The sequence below is a fragment of the Muntiacus reevesi genome, chromosome 1, assembly GCF_963930625.1.
Source record: "Muntiacus reevesi chromosome 1, mMunRee1.1, whole genome shotgun sequence".
In the NCBI taxonomy this organism is placed as follows: Eukaryota; Metazoa; Chordata; class Mammalia; order Artiodactyla; family Cervidae; genus Muntiacus; species Muntiacus reevesi.
In genome coordinates, this window is record NC_089249.1 from 70,772,500 (window position 1) to 70,794,561 (window position 22,062).

The window sequence follows — 22,062 nt, forward strand, 5'->3', positions numbered from 1 at the left end:
CAACAAATAATCAGTGAAATGTGACACATTCTATTATATATATACAGGATAAATGGGAACTCTAAAAAGAAATACTAAGCCCAACCCAATCAAAAAATGGGCAGAAGATCTAAACAAACATTTCCCCAAAGAAGATATACAGACAGCCAATAAACACATGAAAAGATGCTTAACATCATTCATTATCAGAGAAATGCAAATCAAAACTAAAATGAGGTATCACCTCACACAGGTCAGAATGGCCATTATAAAAAACCTACAAACAATAAATGCTGGAGGGGACGTGCTGAAAAAGGAATGCCCTTGCAGTGTCGGTAGGAATGTAAATTGATATAGCCACTATGGAGAATAGTGTGGAGATTCCTTAGAAAACTAGAAATAAAACTACCATATGACCCAGCAATCCCACTACTGGGCATATACCCTGAGAAAACCATAATTCAAAACCACACACGTACCCACAATGTTCACGGCAGCACTACTGACAATAGCCAGGACATGGAAGAAACCTAGATGTCCACTGACGGATGAACAGATAAAGAAGCTGTGGTACATGTATACAATAGGATATTGCTCAGTCATAAAAAGGAATGACTTTGTGTCAGCTGAACCTAGGTGGATGAACTGAGAGCCTGTCATACAGAGTGAAGTAACTCAGAAAGAGAAAAACAAATATCATATATTAACACACATATACATGGCATCTAGAAAAACGGTACTGATGGGCTTATTTACAGGGCAGGAAGAGCGACACAGGCAAAGAGAACAGACCTGTGGACGCAGCAGAGGAAGGAGAGGGAAGGACCACTTCAGAGCAGCACTGAAACATATATACTACCACACAGAAAAGGGAGAGCCAGTAAGAACCTGCTGGACGACGCAGGGAGCTCAACCTGGTGCTCTGTGACAACCCAGAGGGGTGGGATGGGTTGGGGAAGGGAGGTTCAAGGGGGAGGGGAATTATGTATACTTATGGCTGACTCAGGTTCTTGTACAGCAGAAATCAACACAATTGTAAAGCAATTATCCTTCAATTAAAAAAAATACTTAGCCTAGCCTAGGGGTGAGTTCAATTTGCTCTATGCCAATTCTTAAATCTAAAATAACAAATCCCTTGTTTTTCTTTATGGCTTCATATATGCACATGCATTCATAAAGTACAGTTTTCCTAATTTGAACTTGATATAATCATATTGTAAATATTTTTCTAAAATTTGTTTTTCCCACACAGCATGGTACTTCCTACAAAGTCTGATAAACAGCATTTTAATATCCAATTTAATACCAAAATTCGTTATGACTTCTTTGATCTTATTTAGAACTGTGGGTTATTTAGAACTGTGCCTTTTAATTTTTAGTGGTTTAAAAGTTCTTAGTTTCATCTTTTTTGTTATTGATTTCCAGCTTAATTGCACAGACAGTGAATATATTCCATATGTTAATTTTTGAAATTTGCTGATATTTCCCTTATGGCCTAGTATAGATCAATTTTTTAACACTTTCACATATGGTTAGAAAACTGTACTGACAGATGCAATTGTATATACATATAGCCACCAGATCAAATTTAATAATGACAATAATCAAATCTTCTGTATCTTTGCATATTTTCTTGTCTATATGGTTGATCAATTATTGAGAGAGGTATGCTAAAACTTCCCACTATGGCAGCAGCAGATCAATTTCCTCCTGTAGGTCTGTCAGTAATTGTTTACAAGGAATGTTACTGGGAACATACTAGTTTAGAATTATAATATCTTCCTGGTAAACTAAACTTTTAAATCAACATGTAGTGGCTATGTCTAATACTGCTTTTCTCCTTAAAGTATATGTGTTGATACTAGGCTTTCTTTTGACTACTATTTGTTTTTTCTATCCTTTGACCTTCTACTTTTCTGCAGCTTTATGCTTTTAGGTATTTCTCTTATAAATAGCATAAAGCCAAATTTTGCTTTTCTCCCCGATCCAGTCTGACAATCTTTGCCTCCTAAATGCAGAGTTCAGTACATTTACATTCATTGTGTGATTACAGAAAATATTCTAGATTCATTTTTACTACAGTATTTTGTGCTTTCATAATTGAGCTGTTTATTTCTCTTAATGCCATCTTTTGGAATGACTCTGTCCATCTCATTCCACAATACACTAGACTTAGCAATGATATATTCTAGTTATATTTTGCTAGAGGTTACCCTTCAAAATCTTAAAATATCAACTTAACATTCTAAACATAGTCATTATCTTTACCTACTTCTCAAACAATACAAACTTTGAGTACGTTAAGTTCAGTTACACCCCTCACAATTTATCAGTTATTATTATCCAGAAATTACAGTAGTCCCCCTTTATTTGTGGTACTGCTTTCTGCAGTTTCAATTACCTGTGGTTAACCACAATCTAAAAATATTAAATGACAGACTTCCCTGATGGTACAGTGGATAAGCCAATGCAGGGGACACAGGTTTGATCCCTAGTCCAGGAAGAGTCAACTACTGAAGCCTCCCTCTAGGGCCTGCGAGCCACAACTGCTGAGCTCCTGGCTGCAACTACTGAAGGCTGCATGCACAAGAGCCTACACTCTCCAACAAGAGAAGCCACCGCAGTAAGAACCAGCACACTGCAACTAGGCAGTAGTCCTTGCTTTTTGCAACTAGAGAAAATCTGAGACCAGCAACAAAGCCTCAGCGCAACCTAAAAAAATAAAAACATTATCTGAAACATGCCAGAAACAACAATGATTGCTTTAAATTGTGCACTGGGTAGCATGCTGAAATCCTGAACTGTCTGCTCAGTCCCACACTTCAGGCCGTCAGTTATCCCCCTGCTCAGTGCCTCCTGCTACTGAGTCCCTTTGCAGACTTCTCAGTTACTGGGTCAGCTGTCACAGGATCGACACTGCAGTGCCTGTGTTCAAGTAACCCTCGTTTTACTTAATAATGGCACCCAAGTGCAGGAGCAGTGATGCTGGCAATCTGTATATGCCAAAGAGAAGTCACAGAGTGCTTCCTTTATTTGAAAAGGTAAGGCTCTCTACTTGGTAAGAAAAGGAAAAAAACTGTATGCTGAGGTTGCTAAGACCTAAGTAAGAACAAATCTTCGATCCATGAAACTGCAAAGAAGGGAAAAGAAATCCGTACTAGTTTCATCATCACATCTCAAGCTGCAGAAGTTATGGCCACAGTGTGTAACTTGTGTGTGGCCACAGTGTATGGCCACAGTGCTTAGTTAAAATGGAACAGGTACTAATTTGTACCATAAGCTATTTTGAGAAACAGGTCACATTCACATAATTTTTCCTACAGTATATTGTTATAACTGTTCTATTTTATTATTAGTTACTGCTGTTATTCTTACTGTGGCTAGAAATTAAACTTTATCATGGGTATGTATACATGGAAACAACATAGTGTGTATATATATATTAATAGTACTTCATATTATCCATGATTTTAACCATCCATGAGGGGTCTTGGAACATAGTCCCCAAAGATGGGGGATGCTAAATACTAAACGTCTGTCTTGGTTTGTTTTAACCTTACAAACTAGACACTGTTAATGTTTTTTTTTTTTTTTTCGTGTAATTCGTTGTTTAATATATTGGCTTTTGAAAACAGACCACTCTAGATACACTTGGGAGCCTCGGGTGTGTCTGCAGAGAGAGCTGCATGAGGGCGGGATGAGGGGGGTGTGGCTGGGGAGGGGGCGCTGGACAGGCAGACACAGCACACGGGGGGGATGGCACTTTCCTCCCTGAGCTCTGGGGTTAGGGGTCGGATGGCTCAATGTGGGGAGTGCCAGCGCTGCTGGGTGAGGCAGCCGGCTGGATCCTTCTGCCTCGCCCCCAGTGAACCCAGAGCGCAGGCGTGCTGGCTGCCTGCGGTCCAGCTTACGTTCTCCCCAGCTCCACACTCCGCTCGGGCATCGAGCCCACTCGGTTTACCCAGTGGGGCCTCTTTCTGCCCCTCGCTCCGGAGCCTGGGCAGGGTGACGGGTGGGTCCCTGCATCTCCCGGTACATTGCTGGGGCCATGTGAGCCCCATCCCCAACCCCCATCCCCATGCACTGGTGGGTAGGAACCCAGGTCATGGCCAGTGCCGGCAGCTGCTCCTGACCACCGTGGCCACCCCCACCACTCCCCAGCTCCCAGTGAGGTGGGGGCCCTGGATGCTTGCCTCCTTGGGTGTCCTAGGGGGTGCTCACCAGAGGGGCCCTTCACTCCTCCCGTGAGTCTCGGGCTCACCTTGGTGACTCAGAACAGCACCAGGGGGTTCCCCAGCCGGTGGGGGCACTGCGGGCACCCTTAGGCCAGTGTGCTTATTCCTGGGGTCCATTGGCAGTTTCATGCAGCGTGCGTCCCCAGTTATAGGTACTGTGAGCTGTTTCCTAGAGAGTGGCCACTGAGACCCTTCTGTCCAGGGTGAGAGGCAGCACGGCCATGCCGCCAGGCCGTGAGATATGGAACCCAGGGCTGCCAGCTCTGCGCCACCCCGAGGAGAGGGTCTCGTCAGGGTGGGCCTCGGTCCCCAGCGCCCACGTTCAGAGCCCTGTCAGAGCACCTTGGACGGACGCGTGCCCAGCGCGGTCTCCACGCAGGGCACAGCCTTGCCGCGTGGCCTGCCGTGGATTTGGTCCTGTTAATCTGTTTGGTGTCCAGCAAAACCCCAGGAGTTGGTGGGCACGTCCCGCCCCAGGGAGCACCGGCTGGGTGTGGGTATGAGTCCTTGGCCCCAACAGAGCAAGTAGACACTGTTAATGTTTTATACCATCAATTTGTTTTAGTTTCATCCACAAAAGATTTGAACGCTTTCAGTAAATATTTTGGAACTAAAAAAAAAAAATTTCGTTCACGTTTATTATTTTGTTGTTGTTGCTGGCTACTCATTTCTAAGTCTCAAAATCTTTTCAGTCCATTTTCCTTCTTCCTTAATACCCTGACACTCCTGAAGACTACAAAAGATTTTGGATGTCCCTCAAATCTGGCCTCATCTAATGTTTCTTCATGATAAAATCCAGGTTATGGACTTTTGGCAAGATTATCCCAAAAGTGATACTGTGCCCTTTCAGTGCATCGCATCAGGAGGTACAAGATGTCAGTACGTCTCACGACTGATTACTGACTATTGGTTACTTTTATTATTTAGTTATGGTAGTATAACTCCATGCCTCTTAATAGCTCTCATGTTTTCCATCTCTACGTCTCTATGTTACATTCTGTATAATTTCTTCAGCTCCATCTTCCCATTTATTATTTCTTTCTCCAAATGTGTCTAATTTTTTGTTTTAACATGTGCATTGTTTTTCTAATTTAAACTTTTTAATTATCATGTTTCCAGATTTTTTCCAAAATGTCCTGATCAATGCTGATAGTCTTTGGTTCTTTCATCTTACTTTAACTCCCTCTTCTAATACTTATTTTATATTTCATATCTATTAATCCAAATATTGATAGTCTTTCAGAGTTTCACTCTATAGTTTATTTCCTCTCATTCTTGCTCATGGTAGCCTGTTTAACAATTTGGAGAAGGTGAGGGGATGTGCATTCACGTTCAATTGAAATCCTACCTTTGGCAATTTTTTCAGATGTCTATTTAAAGTGCCTTTCTTTGAGAAGGACTGGCATGTGCTTTGGCCAGGAGACTAGTAGTAGCACCAACAGAGGATCTCTTAAACTAGATTTTTGTCTTGGTTTTTTGGAGGCCACACAAGTAGTATAAACTCAGGCTCAAACCTCCATGAGTTAGGGCCTGTGGTAAAGAGAAAATTGTTTTTGAAATTCTACTCAAAGTCAAGGTACTTTGCAACACTCCCCCTCTGTGGTATGGTAATCTACTTTTTTTTCTTTTAGCAACCAAGAATGGAATTCTTTGGAAGTCCTGACTTTATTTGGGTGGGGGTAGGAGGGCTTCAGTTGGGACTTTTCACTTTGCTTGGGTCCAGAGCTCTCTTTCCTGTTCCCAGATGCTAGGCCAAAAGGATACGGAAGTAACTCCAGAACAAACACCACTTCCAATGATAGCTTACCAGCATAGATTCATGTTAGCTCAGTATTTCTGGCTTCCACGAAATCCTTCCTTTTTCCTCAGTTCAGCCATGAAAAAGAGTTTTGATTTGTTTTTTAATCTAGCATTTTCTGGTATACTAAAATACAAAGTTTCTTTGTACCTCTAGCTTGCCATATTGCCAAAAACAGAGGTCCTTAAGGTTTTTTTGAATAATGATAGGGGAAAAAATGCTTTAGGGTTTAATAGAAAACGCAGAGTTTTTAATGATAATTTTTAAAAAGAGATCTGGATTAAATTTCAGGTTCTTTATAAAATATGACTAATAATCATAGAATCAACCTCAATGAGTAGAAAGTGAGAAGAGGGTTTCCTACCAATTCACATTTGTCCTGTTCGGCTATTCCCTGCTGCCTAGAGTTACTGTTTTTATAGACCACCCAGAATAGGCCAGTTCCTTGAATCCTGTGCCAAAAATCACTAGATGCCTTCTTTACCATCTACGCAATATCAATAAGGTCAGAAAAATTAACCCTTTTAAATCTATTCAGTTTATTTTCTTTTTCGGTGTAGTAACTATTTGGGTACGCAAAACTCTTTAAACTAGTCAGTTTTGCTACATATTACTTTGACAAAACTCTCTTACTTTAGACGTAAGATATATTTACATTTCAACACCAACTGCCTTCAGGAAATGTTTCTTAAGGCATACCTATATTTGGCAAATGTGTGTTATATATTTTCTCACTTGGACCCATACCAATAAGGCACAAAAGTTCAATTCTACATTGAACATCTGAAACAACATTAACAACACTATTATGGTAATGTGAGCTCTTCTGAAAGAGTTCAGGTTCCTAAATCTAAAATGCTTTTGAAATCTCTGATTAAAATGTCTATTCATCTGGCCAGACTTAGTTTTGTGGTACCTGAGAAAAGTTGAGTTAGAACTCATGGTCTGTTATTTAAAAGCCTATGCAGTTTCTATACCAATCAAACCAGAAAAATGCTTGCTATATATATATATATATATAAAAAATCACACATACATACACACACATACACAAGGCCACGGATGTGGAAGTTGTTCAATAAATATCTTCCAGGTGGTACTAATAAGGTTCAACTAGGGAATTCCTGTTCCTCTGGCAGACTCCCAGGCCTAAGAAGATCCTCTGTCTTGCAGTGAAAAAGACTGCAAATGGTGAGGTCAATTAAGAAATACTTCTGAATAATACACATGATGGAATATCTTCATACCCAACATTTGCTTCAGGGGTAGATTTCAGCCTTTCAAGTCATTGTTGCTTTCTAGCTTTGATATTTCACTGTTTGTGCTGAATTTTCTCCAGAAGAAATAATTCCTGCTTTGTGTGAATTTTTGTAGCCAGTTTCTTTCCTATTTCCTTCTTGGTGTCTGGAGATATTCCAACTTGTTAAGACATTTTGATATTTCTTCATTCCTTCTAGCTCTTCTCTGTTTTTTTATCTTCAGTCTAAGCCTTTTAAACATGTTTTAAAAATCTGAACAGTTCCTAATATTCCCACTACTTCTTGGCTTTCTGTTCCTAAAGCCTTCACATAAAGACAGACATAGATTTCCTTCGGTTGCTCCTCAGGATTTTCAAGTATTTCAACTTTCTCCCATTCTTACTTACTCTTTTTGTACTATCCATCTAATTTTTTAAAACACAAACCTTTATTGATAAATTGAGACCACTATCCCCTCCATCCATAATGGGTCAATCTACTTGTTCATGGAAATTAGACCCATCCTCTGGTACACCCATCATCTCAGCATCTGTGAAGATCAATAATTCATTAAAAATTTTTTGTTCCTGTCTTATCTTTCAAATCTCTGTTGACTTATACAGACTTTCACAACAGGACATACCCAACACCATTTTCACTTCCTGCCACAAAATTCCACTGTCTTTATTCACTCATCAAATGCTACTACAAAAAGTCTCTGTGACTACCATTATCAGAGTTATTGATGTTCCTTCAAGAATATGCTCCTATCTTTACACAATGTCTACATAATGTTTTTTCATATTACAATTGTTTACATATGTGCTTCTCTTACTAGACATGCTTTTATTCATGTTTACATTCCTGGTTCCTTGCTCAGCACCTGACAAACATATAAAAGTATATGCTGTATGTCTGACTGAAAAAATAATGAGAACCTCACCTCATAGGGCCTAGATAACAAATGAGGAACTAAAAGCACACAGCTTTTAAGAAATCATGCATAAATGTGTATCTCTGGGATTCCGTGGTAGTACAGTGGATAGGAATCCGCCTGCCAATGCACAGGACATGAGTTCGATCCCTAGTCTGCTGGGAGCCAGCACATGAGATCCCACCCATGACAAGGTCATGAGGAGGAGACCTGACAAGCAAGGCAGATCAGGACTTCAGGGATTTCGAAAAGCTGCCCCGGCGCTCACCTTAAAGATGACCTCTGTCTCTCTGATGCTTGCTATATTAGACTACTCCCTAATTTCTGTGACATGGGTAGAAGGCCTTCCCCGATCTCTTTCCAAACAGAATCAACTTAGAACTTTAATAAATATGTCCGCCGGACGGTGGTATCCTATAAGATTATCCAGGATGAAAGGAGTGTTTCAATTTAGACCCCTTTGCTGGCATTCTAGCCTGCTTGGCGAATTTGTACTAATGTACATAACTGCTCGCAACACCTTAATCATAAACAGCATAAAGAACCTGATCACATAAAGGCCCTAATAGGCACAGAGCCCTTCAGGGGAGAGAAAGCCCTATTAGAGAACATAAAAATATTATTCTAAAAGTGGTTATAGTTAAAGATTTAGAAAAATAAGAGTTCAGAATTGTTCATTTTAACCAGGAATGCTAAACAGGGGCTGCCTCACTGGAGCTGCAGAGTCTTTGTGTGGTAAACCTTTTAGATAAATTTAACTGAAAACTTCTGCAAAAGGACTGACCTTTGTGTTCATTAAAGAATAGATTACAGAAAACAGCTTTGCATTCACCTAGGTCATAAAATGTCAATAGGCCCCAAGGCCAGAAGATAATGTACAAGACTCTCACAAAGAAGTATGCAGAAAACACCCTGGTTTCGTGAAGGATGAGCCGATGTAATATTAAACTATCTTCCCCTTAAAAATGTACTAACTTAGAATATAAAAGCTAAGGTAAAAAAAATAAAGATTTGCCAGACTCTGCTGCATCCCCTGTCTGGCCTCTCTCTCTCTCTCGCAGACTTGGCCCTATCAAGGCTGGTCTCACGTGTATTCTCTCGCCGACGCCGTTCATCCTGAGGGGTACCCCCTGGATCCTGCCGAGGCTGGACCCTGGCACTAGTCCAGGAAGATTCTACATACAGTGGACCAACTAAAGCCTGTGTGCCACAATGACTGAGACTGCAACTACTGAAGCCCATGCACCTAGAGCCTGTGCAATGCAACAAAAAAGCCATGGAAGTAAGAAGCCCGTGCACCACAACAAAAGGAAGCCCCTGGTCACCACAACCTACATTCACGGAGCTCCATCTGGTACTGAGGGTCCCAGTATAAAATGCTTTGTTTTGAGAACTGTTCATGACTCTACTGATGCTGTTGCTGAGTGCAAAAGAATTGATGCTTTTCAACTGTGCTGTTGGAGAAGACTCTTGAGAGTCCCCTGGACTGCAAGGAGATCCAACCAGTCCATTCTAAAGGAGATCAGTCCTAATAATACTCTTTGGAAGGACTGATGCTGAAGCTGAAACTCCAATCCTTTGGAACCTGATGCGAAGAACTGACTCATTGGAAAGGACCCTGATGCTGGGAAGGATTGAAGGCAGGAAGAGAAGGGGACGATAGAGGATGAGATGGTTGGATGGCATCACCGACTCAATGCACATGAGTTTGAGCAAGTTCCAGGAGTTGGTGATAGACAGGGAGGCCTGGTGTGCTGCAGTCCATGGGGTCACAAAGAGTTGGACACAACTGAGCGACTGAACTAACTGACGACTTTATATTCACTCTACAGTAACCTAATTCATTTTATTCAGGGAATTCAGTTACATTCAGGTTCCTAAATCAGGATGACAAAGTTTTGATTAGCATGTTTCTTACCTCCTATGTTAATCAAGAGATAGATCTTGAATAAAGAAGGTGTACTCCTTAGGACTTTACTGATGCTTCAGTGGTTAAGAATCTGCCTTGCAGTGCAGGGGACAGGGCTTTGGTCCCTGGTTGGGGAGCTGAGACCCCACATGCTATGGGACAGCTAGGCCCACACACAACTACTGAGCCCGCACATGCACAATGTGACCCTGTGCCACAACTAGGGGGCCCACACGCCACAACTGGGAAGTTCACGCACCACAACGAAGGATCCCGCATGCCGCAACTAAGATCTGATGCGGTGACACAAATAAATGTCTTTTTAAAACAGGAGTCCAGTTTTCAAACACAAAAGCAAAATACTTTTAATATAAAGAATATGGGTAAAATGTCAAAAATAAATAATGAAAAAAGTAGTAAAAAAATTTTTTTAATAATTCAAATGCTTATTTCAGGTATCTCTTCAGCATATTTTATGTAACTTGTCGGTATAGTGTCAACTTTCAAAAATAAGTCAACTTGGAATTAAGACTTTTCACTGAGTTGTCTTAGTTAACTAATTAAAAAGTTAGGTCTCTGGGACTCCATGAAGAGACTTCAAATGCTCTGGGGAATTGTGCTAACATCAAACAACAACAAAAGTCCAATATGAGATCTAGACTTTATTTTTAGAAAACAACTACATAGAAATAAAATGGGAATGGCCTGGTATGGCCATCAAGCATGTGAAAAGGGGGTTCATTATACTATTATACTATTTTCTCTCTGTTTAAAATCTTCATAAATAAAAAGAGATTATTATTATTCAACTCATAATTCCTCTCAGTTCTCATCTAATTTTAACATAGATTTCACTCCTATCCCTAATAAATCTGCCTTCCAAGATTACCACTGACCTGCTGGTCACCAAGTTCAGTATTCTCATCTGTTTTCTGCCTCTCCCAAGCCCTCAACATGTGATACCACTGCTCAAGCCCCTCCTGAAACTCTTTTCATCCTTGGCTTCAGAAAATCACCTTCTCATTCTGTCCCCAATCCTATTCACTTTGAGTGCCTTTCTATTGTTTATCTATGTTATTTATTTATGGTCTATCTATTATTGTTCATGCTGAGTCCCTCAGATTCTTCTTATTCTTCTTCCTCTATTTATCTCCTTGGATAATCTCAGCTACTCCACTAACATCTCTGTCTATCTATCAGATAATCAGTAATTCCCAATGTCTACTCACTGTCTCCAGAGAAGGCAATGGCAACCCACTCCAGTACTCTTGCCTGGAAAATCCCATGGACGGAGGAGCCTGGTAGGCTGCAGTCCATGGGGTCGCTAAGAAATGGACACGACTGAGCAACTTCACTTTCACTTTTCACCTTCATGCATTGGAGAAGGAAACTGCAACCCACTCCAGTGGTCTTGCCTGGAGAATCCCAGGGATTGGGGTGCCTGGTGGGCTGCCGTCTATGGGGTCGCACAGAGTCGGACACGACTGACGCAACTTAGCAGAAGCAGCAGCAGTCACTATCTCAAATTTCCCAATATCTAGTCAACTATCTCAAATTTATACTAACAATAAAAACCATTATTTTCTATCATGAAACTATTCATCTTTATATGTTGCCTACTTCATATAAGAGTATCACCATTCGGTCCCTCAAGAGAGAAATTCTGGAATTATGTTTACTTTCTCTCTTTTCTTCCTCACATTCCACATTGTATTCATCATCAAATCCCACAGAGTTTACATCAGAGATGTACCCTGGGATAGTCCATCCTTTCCATCACCATAGTCCAAGTTCAGACTCTCATCTATTGCTTTACATGTATCAACAGAATCCCATGCTGTCTCTGTCAAAAGTTCCTCCTCCATCCAAACCATTTTCAATACCACCTTCATAGTCATTTTAGTCGTATTCCTAAGATTCAAAACTGATTATGTTACTCTCTGCCTAAAAACCCAGTTTTTAAAAAAAAAACTGGTTTACAGTAGCACTGTACATAACAGCATACTAAGCCCTTCATTATCTGGCCTCACTTCTATCACTAGCTATATTTCCTCACACACACTTCCACATACATAAAATGCACTGAATTTTTCACTTTTTTTCTGAACATGTCAGCCACTTCGTAACTGTGCCTTGTATCATGCTGCTCCCTCTGCATGGTCTGCCTTTCCCATAGTTTTCACCAGGTGAACGATCATCATACTTTAAGATTCAGCTTCCTCTATGGGATTTCCCTTACCAGTCTGGCATTCAACAACATGAATTGAGAATCTATCAATATGACATGAACCTTCTCCTCAAGGAATGAATATTCTCATTTATATTCTTTAGTACTTTGTTCATGCTGATGTTATGACATCTATCACATTATGTTACACTCATCCTTGTACGCGTCTCCCCTCACAGCTGGATCGTGAGGTCTTTACAGGCATGGTCCCTATCTAATTCCTCTCTGGCTTCCCAGCACCTAGGGTATTGATTTTGTTCACGTGCAAAGTTCGCCACACTTAGTGGGAATCGGAAAAAGATGATTTTCAAGATCGCTTTGAATTCTAGTATTCTATGATTTCAACATAAATGCAGCATTTCTTAGTTGTGATTTAGCTGAAAACCTGTGTCAAATACAGCTAGAATGCTTAAAATATTTATATTAATTCCTGTTCCAAACCTACTGAAGAGGAAACAGAATTACTGCTCTAGTTAGGGAGGAAATCATTCAAGGGCCTTATAATCACTGACACTCAAGTATCATAGTATTGAGGGAGGTAATAATATAATTACAATTTAAAAGTAAGTAATTGAGGCACAGAGAGATTAAGTAACTTGAATAAGACAACAAAGTTACTAAGCTAAGTGGGGAAGCTAGGATTTGAACTCAGTCTAATTTCAAGGCCCATGATCTTTCTCAGGTCAGTATTCTGCTTTATCAATGCTCTGTTTAATAACCTAAGGCTTCTTTCATTTACAAAAAACATGAACTTTACTTTCTGCCAGACCTACATGAAGAACAAGAAAGAAGAACCAATCTTTCTTCTGTCATCTTGCCTCTGAAGAGGAAAAAAACAAATCCATTTTTCCCTAGCATATGACTAGAGTAAATATAATAAATAATAAAAATTCAAATTTCTAGCATTAGTATCCAAAACAAATATCTATACACTTACCTCATGGGTCCATAGTTCAGTACTATAAATGCCAAAACTATCATCACACAGATAGCTCTTCGCTTCGGACTAGGAACTTTAAGCCTCTGGTTCTAAAGAAAATGATCATATTAAATACAAATGAATTACACATCAGTCTCACAAAAAGCAACATCTAAGATAATCATAACTCTCCTCTTTACCAGCTATGAGAATGCTAAAATGAAAACCAAAATGCAAATATAGGAAACAGCACTTTTCTTTTTTTTTAATGGAAACAGTAATTTTCAAAAGACTAAAGCAGAGCCTTTCAGAGATAGAAAAAAGGAGAGGAGTAGGAGAGAAGAAACCTAGCAACCCTTGTTGCAGAAGCCTCTTCACCTAAAAGGAAAGAATTCAACAATTTTATGTTTTTATGAACCTTCAAAGAATTCCAAGGCACTGTACTTTAGTAATTTGTCTCTCTCTTAAATCACTGTTTTCAGTAACATAACATGTGCTCAGGGGAGGACAGAAAGAGCAATGTAAGAAGCCAGTCTGGGGAATTGCCTGGCGGTCTGGTGGTTAGGACTCCATGCTTCCACTGCAGGGAGCATGGGTTTGATCCCTGCTCAGGGAATGAAGATCCCACATGCTGCACTGCACAGTCAAACAAAAAAGTCCCATTCACTAGGCAGAGGCATCTGTTTGGTTCAAGAAAGCACTGTGGTAGGAAATCCTGAAAGCAGCAGATTTCATGAACAGAATTGAGATGATTAGCCTCGCTGGGACACAGCAACAAAATACAAAGTATAGTATAGAGGTTGGGTGAACTGAGAACATATTAAATTTTTAAATTTTTTATTGCTTACGCTTTTAAAAGGAAAGACCTAGTGGGACTACTTAGGAGACCTGATGTGATTCATTTAGTCAAAAAAAAAAAGAGAGTGAGAATGGATGCTATGATAATAAGGGAGAAGAAACCCAGGAAAAGGAGATAATTTTTACACACAGCTTGGGAGGTACAATTCAAAAGCTCTTCTTTCCAACACTTTATTCTTACTACAAATGTTTTTGGGCTTATTGTGCCTGCCTTTTGCTATTACTATTTTACAAAATTTAATTTAAAATGTAAAATTTCCAATTGCTTTATCAGGAAAAAGAATACTTCAACCCATCAGCTCGGCTCTATCACGAACTAGCACTCACCTCTGATACAACTTCATCCAGTTGCCGCTTCAGTGAACCGTTCTCTTTCTTCAGCTTCTCATTCTCCAAAAGGGCTGCCTTTAACCTTGCCTCTAAGCCTAGCATGTATTCTTTCTTCTTCTTGCGGGACTGACAAGCTGACTCTCGATTTTTAATCATACGTTGCTGTCTCCTTAGCACAGCAATCTAGGAAAAGTTACAGTAAATCAAAAATAGTTGGATTTTAGAATCAGATCAGTGAAGAATATACTGATTTTTATAACTATCTCTAAGCAAATTGTTCAAAAGACAGCTTACTGGTTTTTTAAAAAAAAATACTCAAATGAAATAAACCGAAATCAAATGATTAAATAAGGCCTTCTAAAACCTGTTAAATGATTTCTTCTGGTGTTTTCACCAGAAATAAGACTTATTTATTGATAAATAATAAATAAGATTTATTTATTGATCTTCCTATTTTCCCTTTAGAAATATTATATATATGTATACATACAGCTTTAATCTATATCACAGGCCCTGAATTACTTGACTGTTTTTCAGAACCATCTATCCTGTTACTTATAGAGCCACTTCTACTGGTAGAGTTACCATCACTTCAAATTCACCATGTGCCAACTGAATTCATTATCTGCCTCTACCTATTCTTTAAAATCTATTGATCTATCAATGGTATCTCTCAGGATATAAAGGAAGGTGTGACCAGTAACCTATTTTTCTTTCATTCCCTAAATTTACTGCCTCTCTCAACCTGATTTACTCACTAAATACATACTGAAGATACACGAACAACCAAGTTAATTCCAGTGAAAGTGTGTCTGTCATTCCTGCTTCTCTAATTCCACTGCCATTCTCCTAACGCAGGCACGTATTGACTCATCTCCAGGCTACTGCAACAACCTTCTAACTGCTTCAGCTGGCTTCAAGCTCCTTCTGTCTACCATCTTTAAGATAACTTTCTTCTCCTAAAAACATTTTAATCTTGCTACTCCATTGCAAAAGCAAGCTAGTCATGTATTTTACCTATCAACCTTTGCTTTCAAAATCTTCCATAATGTGACCACTCTCTACTTTTCTAACTCTACAACTATTCACACCACACCTTCCAGTCAAGGTTATTCCATGATCTTCACACATATCTAACTTGCTTCTTAATTCATACTGTTTGTTCTGATTTAGAATGCCATCTCCTCTACTAAGCTAATTCTAAAGACTGTCCAAACTCTTAATTATGATAGACCACTTGGAGTTTTTAATATTGTCTGAATTACTCACGCCCTTATAATTCAGAAGATACAGCTGAATGCTCTGTTTCAAAAATGCTGACTTTTTCTCTCTTTTCCTAGATTTTATACCTTGGAAGCCAAAACTATGTGATATGACTCACAATATCTACCATAATCAAAACTTACTGACCGAAATTATTTTTGTCATATTTTCTAAACAAAGATGTGAAATGTCTTTTAGCATTAGTCTATTTCAGAATGTTAGATAGTAAAATTTAGTCCATAAAAAGAACCAAATAATATTAAATTTATTATTGTAAGTATACAGATGACAGAATTTCTGACTTCTCTATTTTGTAAAGGACTTTTAAAAAAGTAAACATTTTACTGTGGCTGTTTAATAATTTTTACTGAGATACATAAATAAAATTAAATAATTTAATGCTAATTTCTTTTGAAATAACAATGCAATTTTCACCCCATACTACAGTTTCTAGAAATAGAGGTATACCAAATCCAACTGAGCAATCAGAATCCATAAGAAAAAAAAAAGAACCCACGAGGAAAAGAAATATTACATGAGATGTCAAGAAGTGTATCTTTCCCTCTTTTTTTTCTGTTTTAACTGAAACTTCACAAGAATGCTGACTTCTATAACCATCAATCTACAAAATTTCCATATGGCATAACTATCCCACTCTTCAATAACGCTAAACACACACACGCACAAAGCAGTGGCAATCATGACAGATTTTAATTATTCATCAATTTCAAACTACTTTCTGGACAATGCCACTTTGTTCAATCTACTGTTACTCTTAGTGATCTTCACTGTTACTGAGAATGCCAGTGTCCATAATTAATACTTAACATTAGAGTGCTGAAGTACGCAGAATGCTGAGCAAGCACATAAAAGAGAAGGTTCCCAGATGGAAGAGCTTATTTATACTAAAAGTTGGATAAAAGGTAACCTTACTTTAAAGGCTGATTAATGTATGGACTCTAGGGAGGCTTACAGATGGCACACTACTTAATACATTTCAAACAGGATTAGGGATTTCTATAAACAAGAAAAGCACCTGCATATTATACAGCATAAAGTTTCAAAGGCTGTCAGTGCACATGTCTCATACTAAAAAAACGAAAACCACCTGTAGCCAAATATCCATTTCTTCCTATAGAAAGAGATAACAATAGTTCTGAAAATGCAGTAAATACTCAGTATTACCAATAAATACAAAGGATGAATACAGTAAAAATATATGAAGACCACAGGAATCTCCAAACACAGAGCTCCGACTTTACATTTCAGCAAGCTATCTTCAGCTAACTGAATAAAATATTTAAATTATTCTGTATTTTCGAGGGTAAAAAAAAAATTAAAATTTCAGATTAAACATACGCATACTATTTATCTGTTTGTTTGACAGGTGAGGATATTTAAAAGAAAAAAAGGACTACCTGTAATTACTGTTTTGTAAACTGATTTTTCCCCCATATAACATACATGATCATCCTTGACATGCCATGAGAATGGCAGCACAGTATTTCAATTATATTGATGTTCCATAATACATTTAACTAATCTCCTCTTGTTGAGATTGTTAATAGTTTTCAAGATTCTTTAAAATAAGGCTCATCATTCAATACTGTTAGAGTAGAAGAATCAAGGCTAGAGTTTAGGGCAGTTAATTCCAAGACCAGTGCTACTTCCACAATAGCTCCACGCTGCTTTTAAATAGCAAACAGGAAGTCCTGCATTACAGTATGGAACTCTAAACTCAGTGAACTGTGTGGTTACTTTAATTATGTGCCTGATTGAAATTGAAGGCTTACGGTGCTGCTTGTATCTGGAAGTTTACCCTCCTCTGTTAGCAGTCTACAAACATAAAATCTATATTATACTCTGGCCCATTAATCAATTGACACATCTCCCTGTGGGCATATAAGATGATTCAGCATGACTGAGATGAGTGAACAGCTAGTCAGTCCCTGCTTCTGATCATCCTGCCTTCAGACAACTCTTTCACCAAGCATTATGCCTTGGAAAAGGAAAAACTCCCAAGCAGAAAAATACTCTCCCTTTAGTGCCACTGCACTATAAAACATAGTGTTTCATTAGTAAACATTTACTTGACTGTAAGAAAGACTCTCATAACTGCCATATGACCCAGCAACCCCACTGCCGGGCATACACACCGAGGAAACCAGAATTCAAAGAGACCCGGGTATCCCAGTGTTCATCGCAGCACTGTTTATAATAGCCAGGGCATGGAAGCAACCTAGATGCCCATTAGCAGACGAATGGATAAGGAAGCTGTGGTACATATACACCATGAACTATTACTCAGCCATTAAAAAGAATTCATTTGAATCAGTTCTAATGAGATGGATGAAGCTGGAGCCCATTATACAGAGTGAAGTAAGCCAGAAAGATAAAGAACATTACAGTATACTAACGCATATATATGGAATTTAGAAAGATGGTCATGATAACCCTATATGTGAGACAGGAAAAGAGACACAGATGTAGTGAACAGTCTTTTGGACTCTGTGGGAGAGAGTGAGGGTGGGATGATTTGGGAGAATGGCACTGAAACATGTATATTATCATATGTGAAATGGGTCACCTTTCCAGGTTCAATGCATGAGACAGGGTGCTTGGGGCTGGTGCACTGGGATGACCCAGGGGGATGGGAGGTGGGAGGGGGGTTCAGGATGGGGAACACATGTACACCCATGGAGGAGTCAAGTCAATGTATGGCAAAACCACTACAATATTGTAAAGTAATTAGCTTCCAATTAAATAAATTTATATTAAAAAATAGTAATAAAAAAAGAAAGAAAGACTCTCATAAAAGGAGAATTTTCACAAACGGACAAATACTTTTTGAAGGTTGGATCAATTTAAGAGTCAAAATCCTAAGTCTCTTTGCATTATGTTTCATTTTAAGTTACTGATAAACACTACAAGACATGTTCTTCTTACAAATAAAATAGACTACTTAGACCCTTGATTCTGTGACGTTGCTAAAAAATGAGCTTTGAAGTTCTGAATGGCTATAAAGATATTAAAATATTTTACCGCTAAGAAACACATCCCAATATCTTACACAAGCTCAAGACAGATCAAGTATCGGTAACATACAGGTGAATAAACCACTAGGTTACTATACGTCAGTTCTAATTCTCATTTTGCTGAATCTTTCTCTCTAAACTGATGTATAAAGCAAACACTGTCACTGATTAACCTCTTCATTATATCGAACAAAACTTTATTCAATTAAATAAAAAAGAAATAAACTTTGTCTACTTGAAATTGACACTTTAATCCTCTAAAGGTCTCATCCAATCCGAAAACAAAATGGTTCTATTACCGATGTTAAACATGTGTGCTTAATTACCATGTAGCACAATAACGACTACTGTATCATAAAATATGGATGCCATTAACTTTGCTGTTTTATCTGATCCCAGACTGTTCAAATAAAGTCAATCTTTATATTTTGTCTCACAACACTTAAAACCATCTGCTTGAGTTTTTTTCTTAATTAAGAGAATACATTTGTAGAGAGAAAGAAAAGGGAACAGCAAGTTTCAAGATACGGATAATTTGAAGTTGGCACTGCATCAGGACTGCCTTGAAAGTAAAGCCTCATTAATGGAGCACAGAGTAAAGACAACAGTGCTGAACTGAGGGAAAGCCAAGGCTTGAATCCTAACTCCATCATCGCAGGTCATATGATAGAGGTGAGGATTAAATGAGTAATGGACATGAAGGTTCTCTGTAGACTGTAATGTACCACACACATGCCCTGCTGGGCTAAGCCGCTAAGTCGTGTCCGACTCTTTGCCACCCCACAGACTCTCACCCACCAGGCTCCTCTATCCATGGGATTCTCCAGGCAAGAATACTGCAGTGGGTTGCCAGTTCCTCCTCCATGGGATCTTCCAGACCCAGGGATCAAACTCATGTCTCCTGTGGCTCCTGCATTGCAGGCAGACTTTTTACCACTGAGCTATAAGTTTCACTAAAAAGAAATATACTGCAGCTATGAATAAACTGGGTGAGGAAACAAAAATTCTTAATTCCATCAACAACGTGCCTCAGAGATACTCAGATAAACTATTCAACTACAGTAATACTGCAAATATCTGCCTTCGTTCCAGCTCTTACTTTTACAGATTTCAAATATCAAATATCAGATTAAAACAAAAACAGACAAAATCTGGAAATCCCATTTAATACATACAAAAGCAGAAAACTAGAGCCTAAGATTAAAAATCTAATTCACTCTCCTCCCAACATCCCTTAGTCTGCTCCTTATTCTGTATTTATCAGGACTCTCACTCATTTGCCTGACAAGGCCAATAAGAGGTTTTATGCACTTACAAAGTGTCTGGTATAGACCAGTTCATCAATATCAGCCATCTAAGTAATATGGCCTTGACTGAAATATTTAACCAATTGATTCATTCAATGGTAAAATGAGAATAAAGCCCACTTTACAAGGATTTTGAGAGAATCAAATAGGACTATGTGAAAATAAATGTGAAGTACTTATTAAAACTATATTAGAAAAAAGCTGAACTTCTCAGAAGTGTCAAAAAGACAAAGGCTATGGAAATGCTCCAGATTAAAAGAAGTCGAAGAGACATGACATCTCAATGCAATATCTGACCCTATAGGGATCCTATATTGGAGGGGGAAAAACTCAAGTGATAAAAGTGTCATATTGACAGCTGAGTAAAGTATTTTACAAACAAATTTATGAAGGTGATAACTGTACTGTGGGTAAGTAAGAGAATATCCCTATTCTGAGGAAATACACACTGACATATTTAAGGGTAAAGAAACTATAAGGTATGTAACTTAATGTAAAATAGTTCAGGAAAAAATGTATATATGTGTGTGTGTATATATATATGTGTGTATATACATATATATATATGTATATATATATATATGCAGATGGATAGGCAGATAAATAAAACTAACTGATAAAGTAAATGTGGTAAAATGTTAACAACAGGTGAATCCAGGTAAAGGTACATGGGTGTTCTCTGCACTAGTTTTGTTTTTACAACTTTTTAAAACTTGAAATTATTACCATATACAAGGTCTGGTACACATGTACACACACACACACATAAGACTGCAGTACCAACATAACACTAAGGAGTTATAGGAAAAGAAAAAAGAACTTTCCTTTAAAACTCATAATCAAGGGTGGTAAGAGCCACAGAAAACGTTAGCCATAACAGGTTTAATCTTTTGAGTATTATTTGTTAACCACCTTTAACCAGTCAAAAGTTCTCTTCTGTTAACAATTAATATTCTTTCACACATTTGTAGAGCAGTAATGTTCTGGAGATTACACACCTTCAAGACTATAGCCAATGATACTTTCATTGAAATAATTTGTCATTTTCCTTTGTAGATTATCTATTCACTTAATTTGTCCATTTGACTGTTGGGTTAACTAGCATCTTTCTGATTTGTAAACACTCTTTATATGCTAAAAATTGTTTTTAAAAGACTACAAAAAGTTGTACATAAATTTTCAGAGCAGCATTATTCCTAACAGCCTAAAAGCAGAGACCACTCAAATGTCCATCAACTGATGACTGGATAACCCAAACGTGGTCTATCTGGAAAATGGACTATTATTTGGCCATGAAAAGGAGTAAACATTGAAATACGACACATAAATGCATCTTGAAAAATATTGTGCTAAGTGAAAGAAGTCATACACAAAAGGTACATCATGTATAATTCTATTGATATGAAATGTCCAGGATAGGCAACTCCATACAGAAAGCAGGCTTCCCTCATAGCTCAGTTGGTAAAGAATCTACCTGCAGTACAGGAGACCCTGGTTCAATTCCTGGGTCAGGAAGATCCGCTGGAGAAGGGATAGGCTACCCACTCCAGTATTCTTGGGCTTCCCTTGTGGCTCAGCTGGTAAAGAACCCACCTGCAATGTGGGAGACCTGGGTTTGATCCCTGGGATGCGAAGATCCCCTGGAGAAGGGAAAGGCTATCCACTCCAGTATTCTGGCCTGGAGAATTCCATGGACAGTATAGTCCATGGGGTCAGAAAGAGCTGGACACAACTGAGCAACTTTCACTTTCCCTTATACAGAAAGCAGATTAGGAAGTTAGGAAACTCCATTAGGAATGGAGTTTCTTTTTAGCCTGATGAAATATCCTAGTATTAAACATCAGTGACAGTTGCATAACTCTGAGAATATACTAAGAATCACTAAAAAGTACATTTTAAAAGGGTAAACTCAGACTTCCCTGGTGGTCCAGTGGCTAAGAATCCACTTGCCAATGCAGGAGACACAAGTCTGATCCTTGGTCCAGTAAGACTTCACATGCGGCAGGGCAACCAAACCCATGTGCCACAAC

General features: G+C 38.6%; 1 protein-coding gene across 2 annotated transcripts in view; it reads right to left on the bottom strand.

Annotated features, from left to right (window-relative positions):
* Window positions 1-22,062, bottom strand: part of ATF6 (activating transcription factor 6) — a 239,456-nt gene that overhangs the window by 176,886 nt on the left and 40,508 nt on the right. For both annotated transcript variants that reach the window (XM_065946770.1, XM_065946761.1), the window contains 2 exons: window positions 14,425-14,610; window positions 13,258-13,349 (listed from right to left, as the gene is read on the bottom strand). In XM_065946770.1, the coding sequence (XP_065802842.1) occupies window positions 13,258-13,349; window positions 14,425-14,610 (278 nt within the window). The remainder of the gene's footprint in view (window positions 1-13,257; window positions 13,350-14,424; window positions 14,611-22,062) is intronic.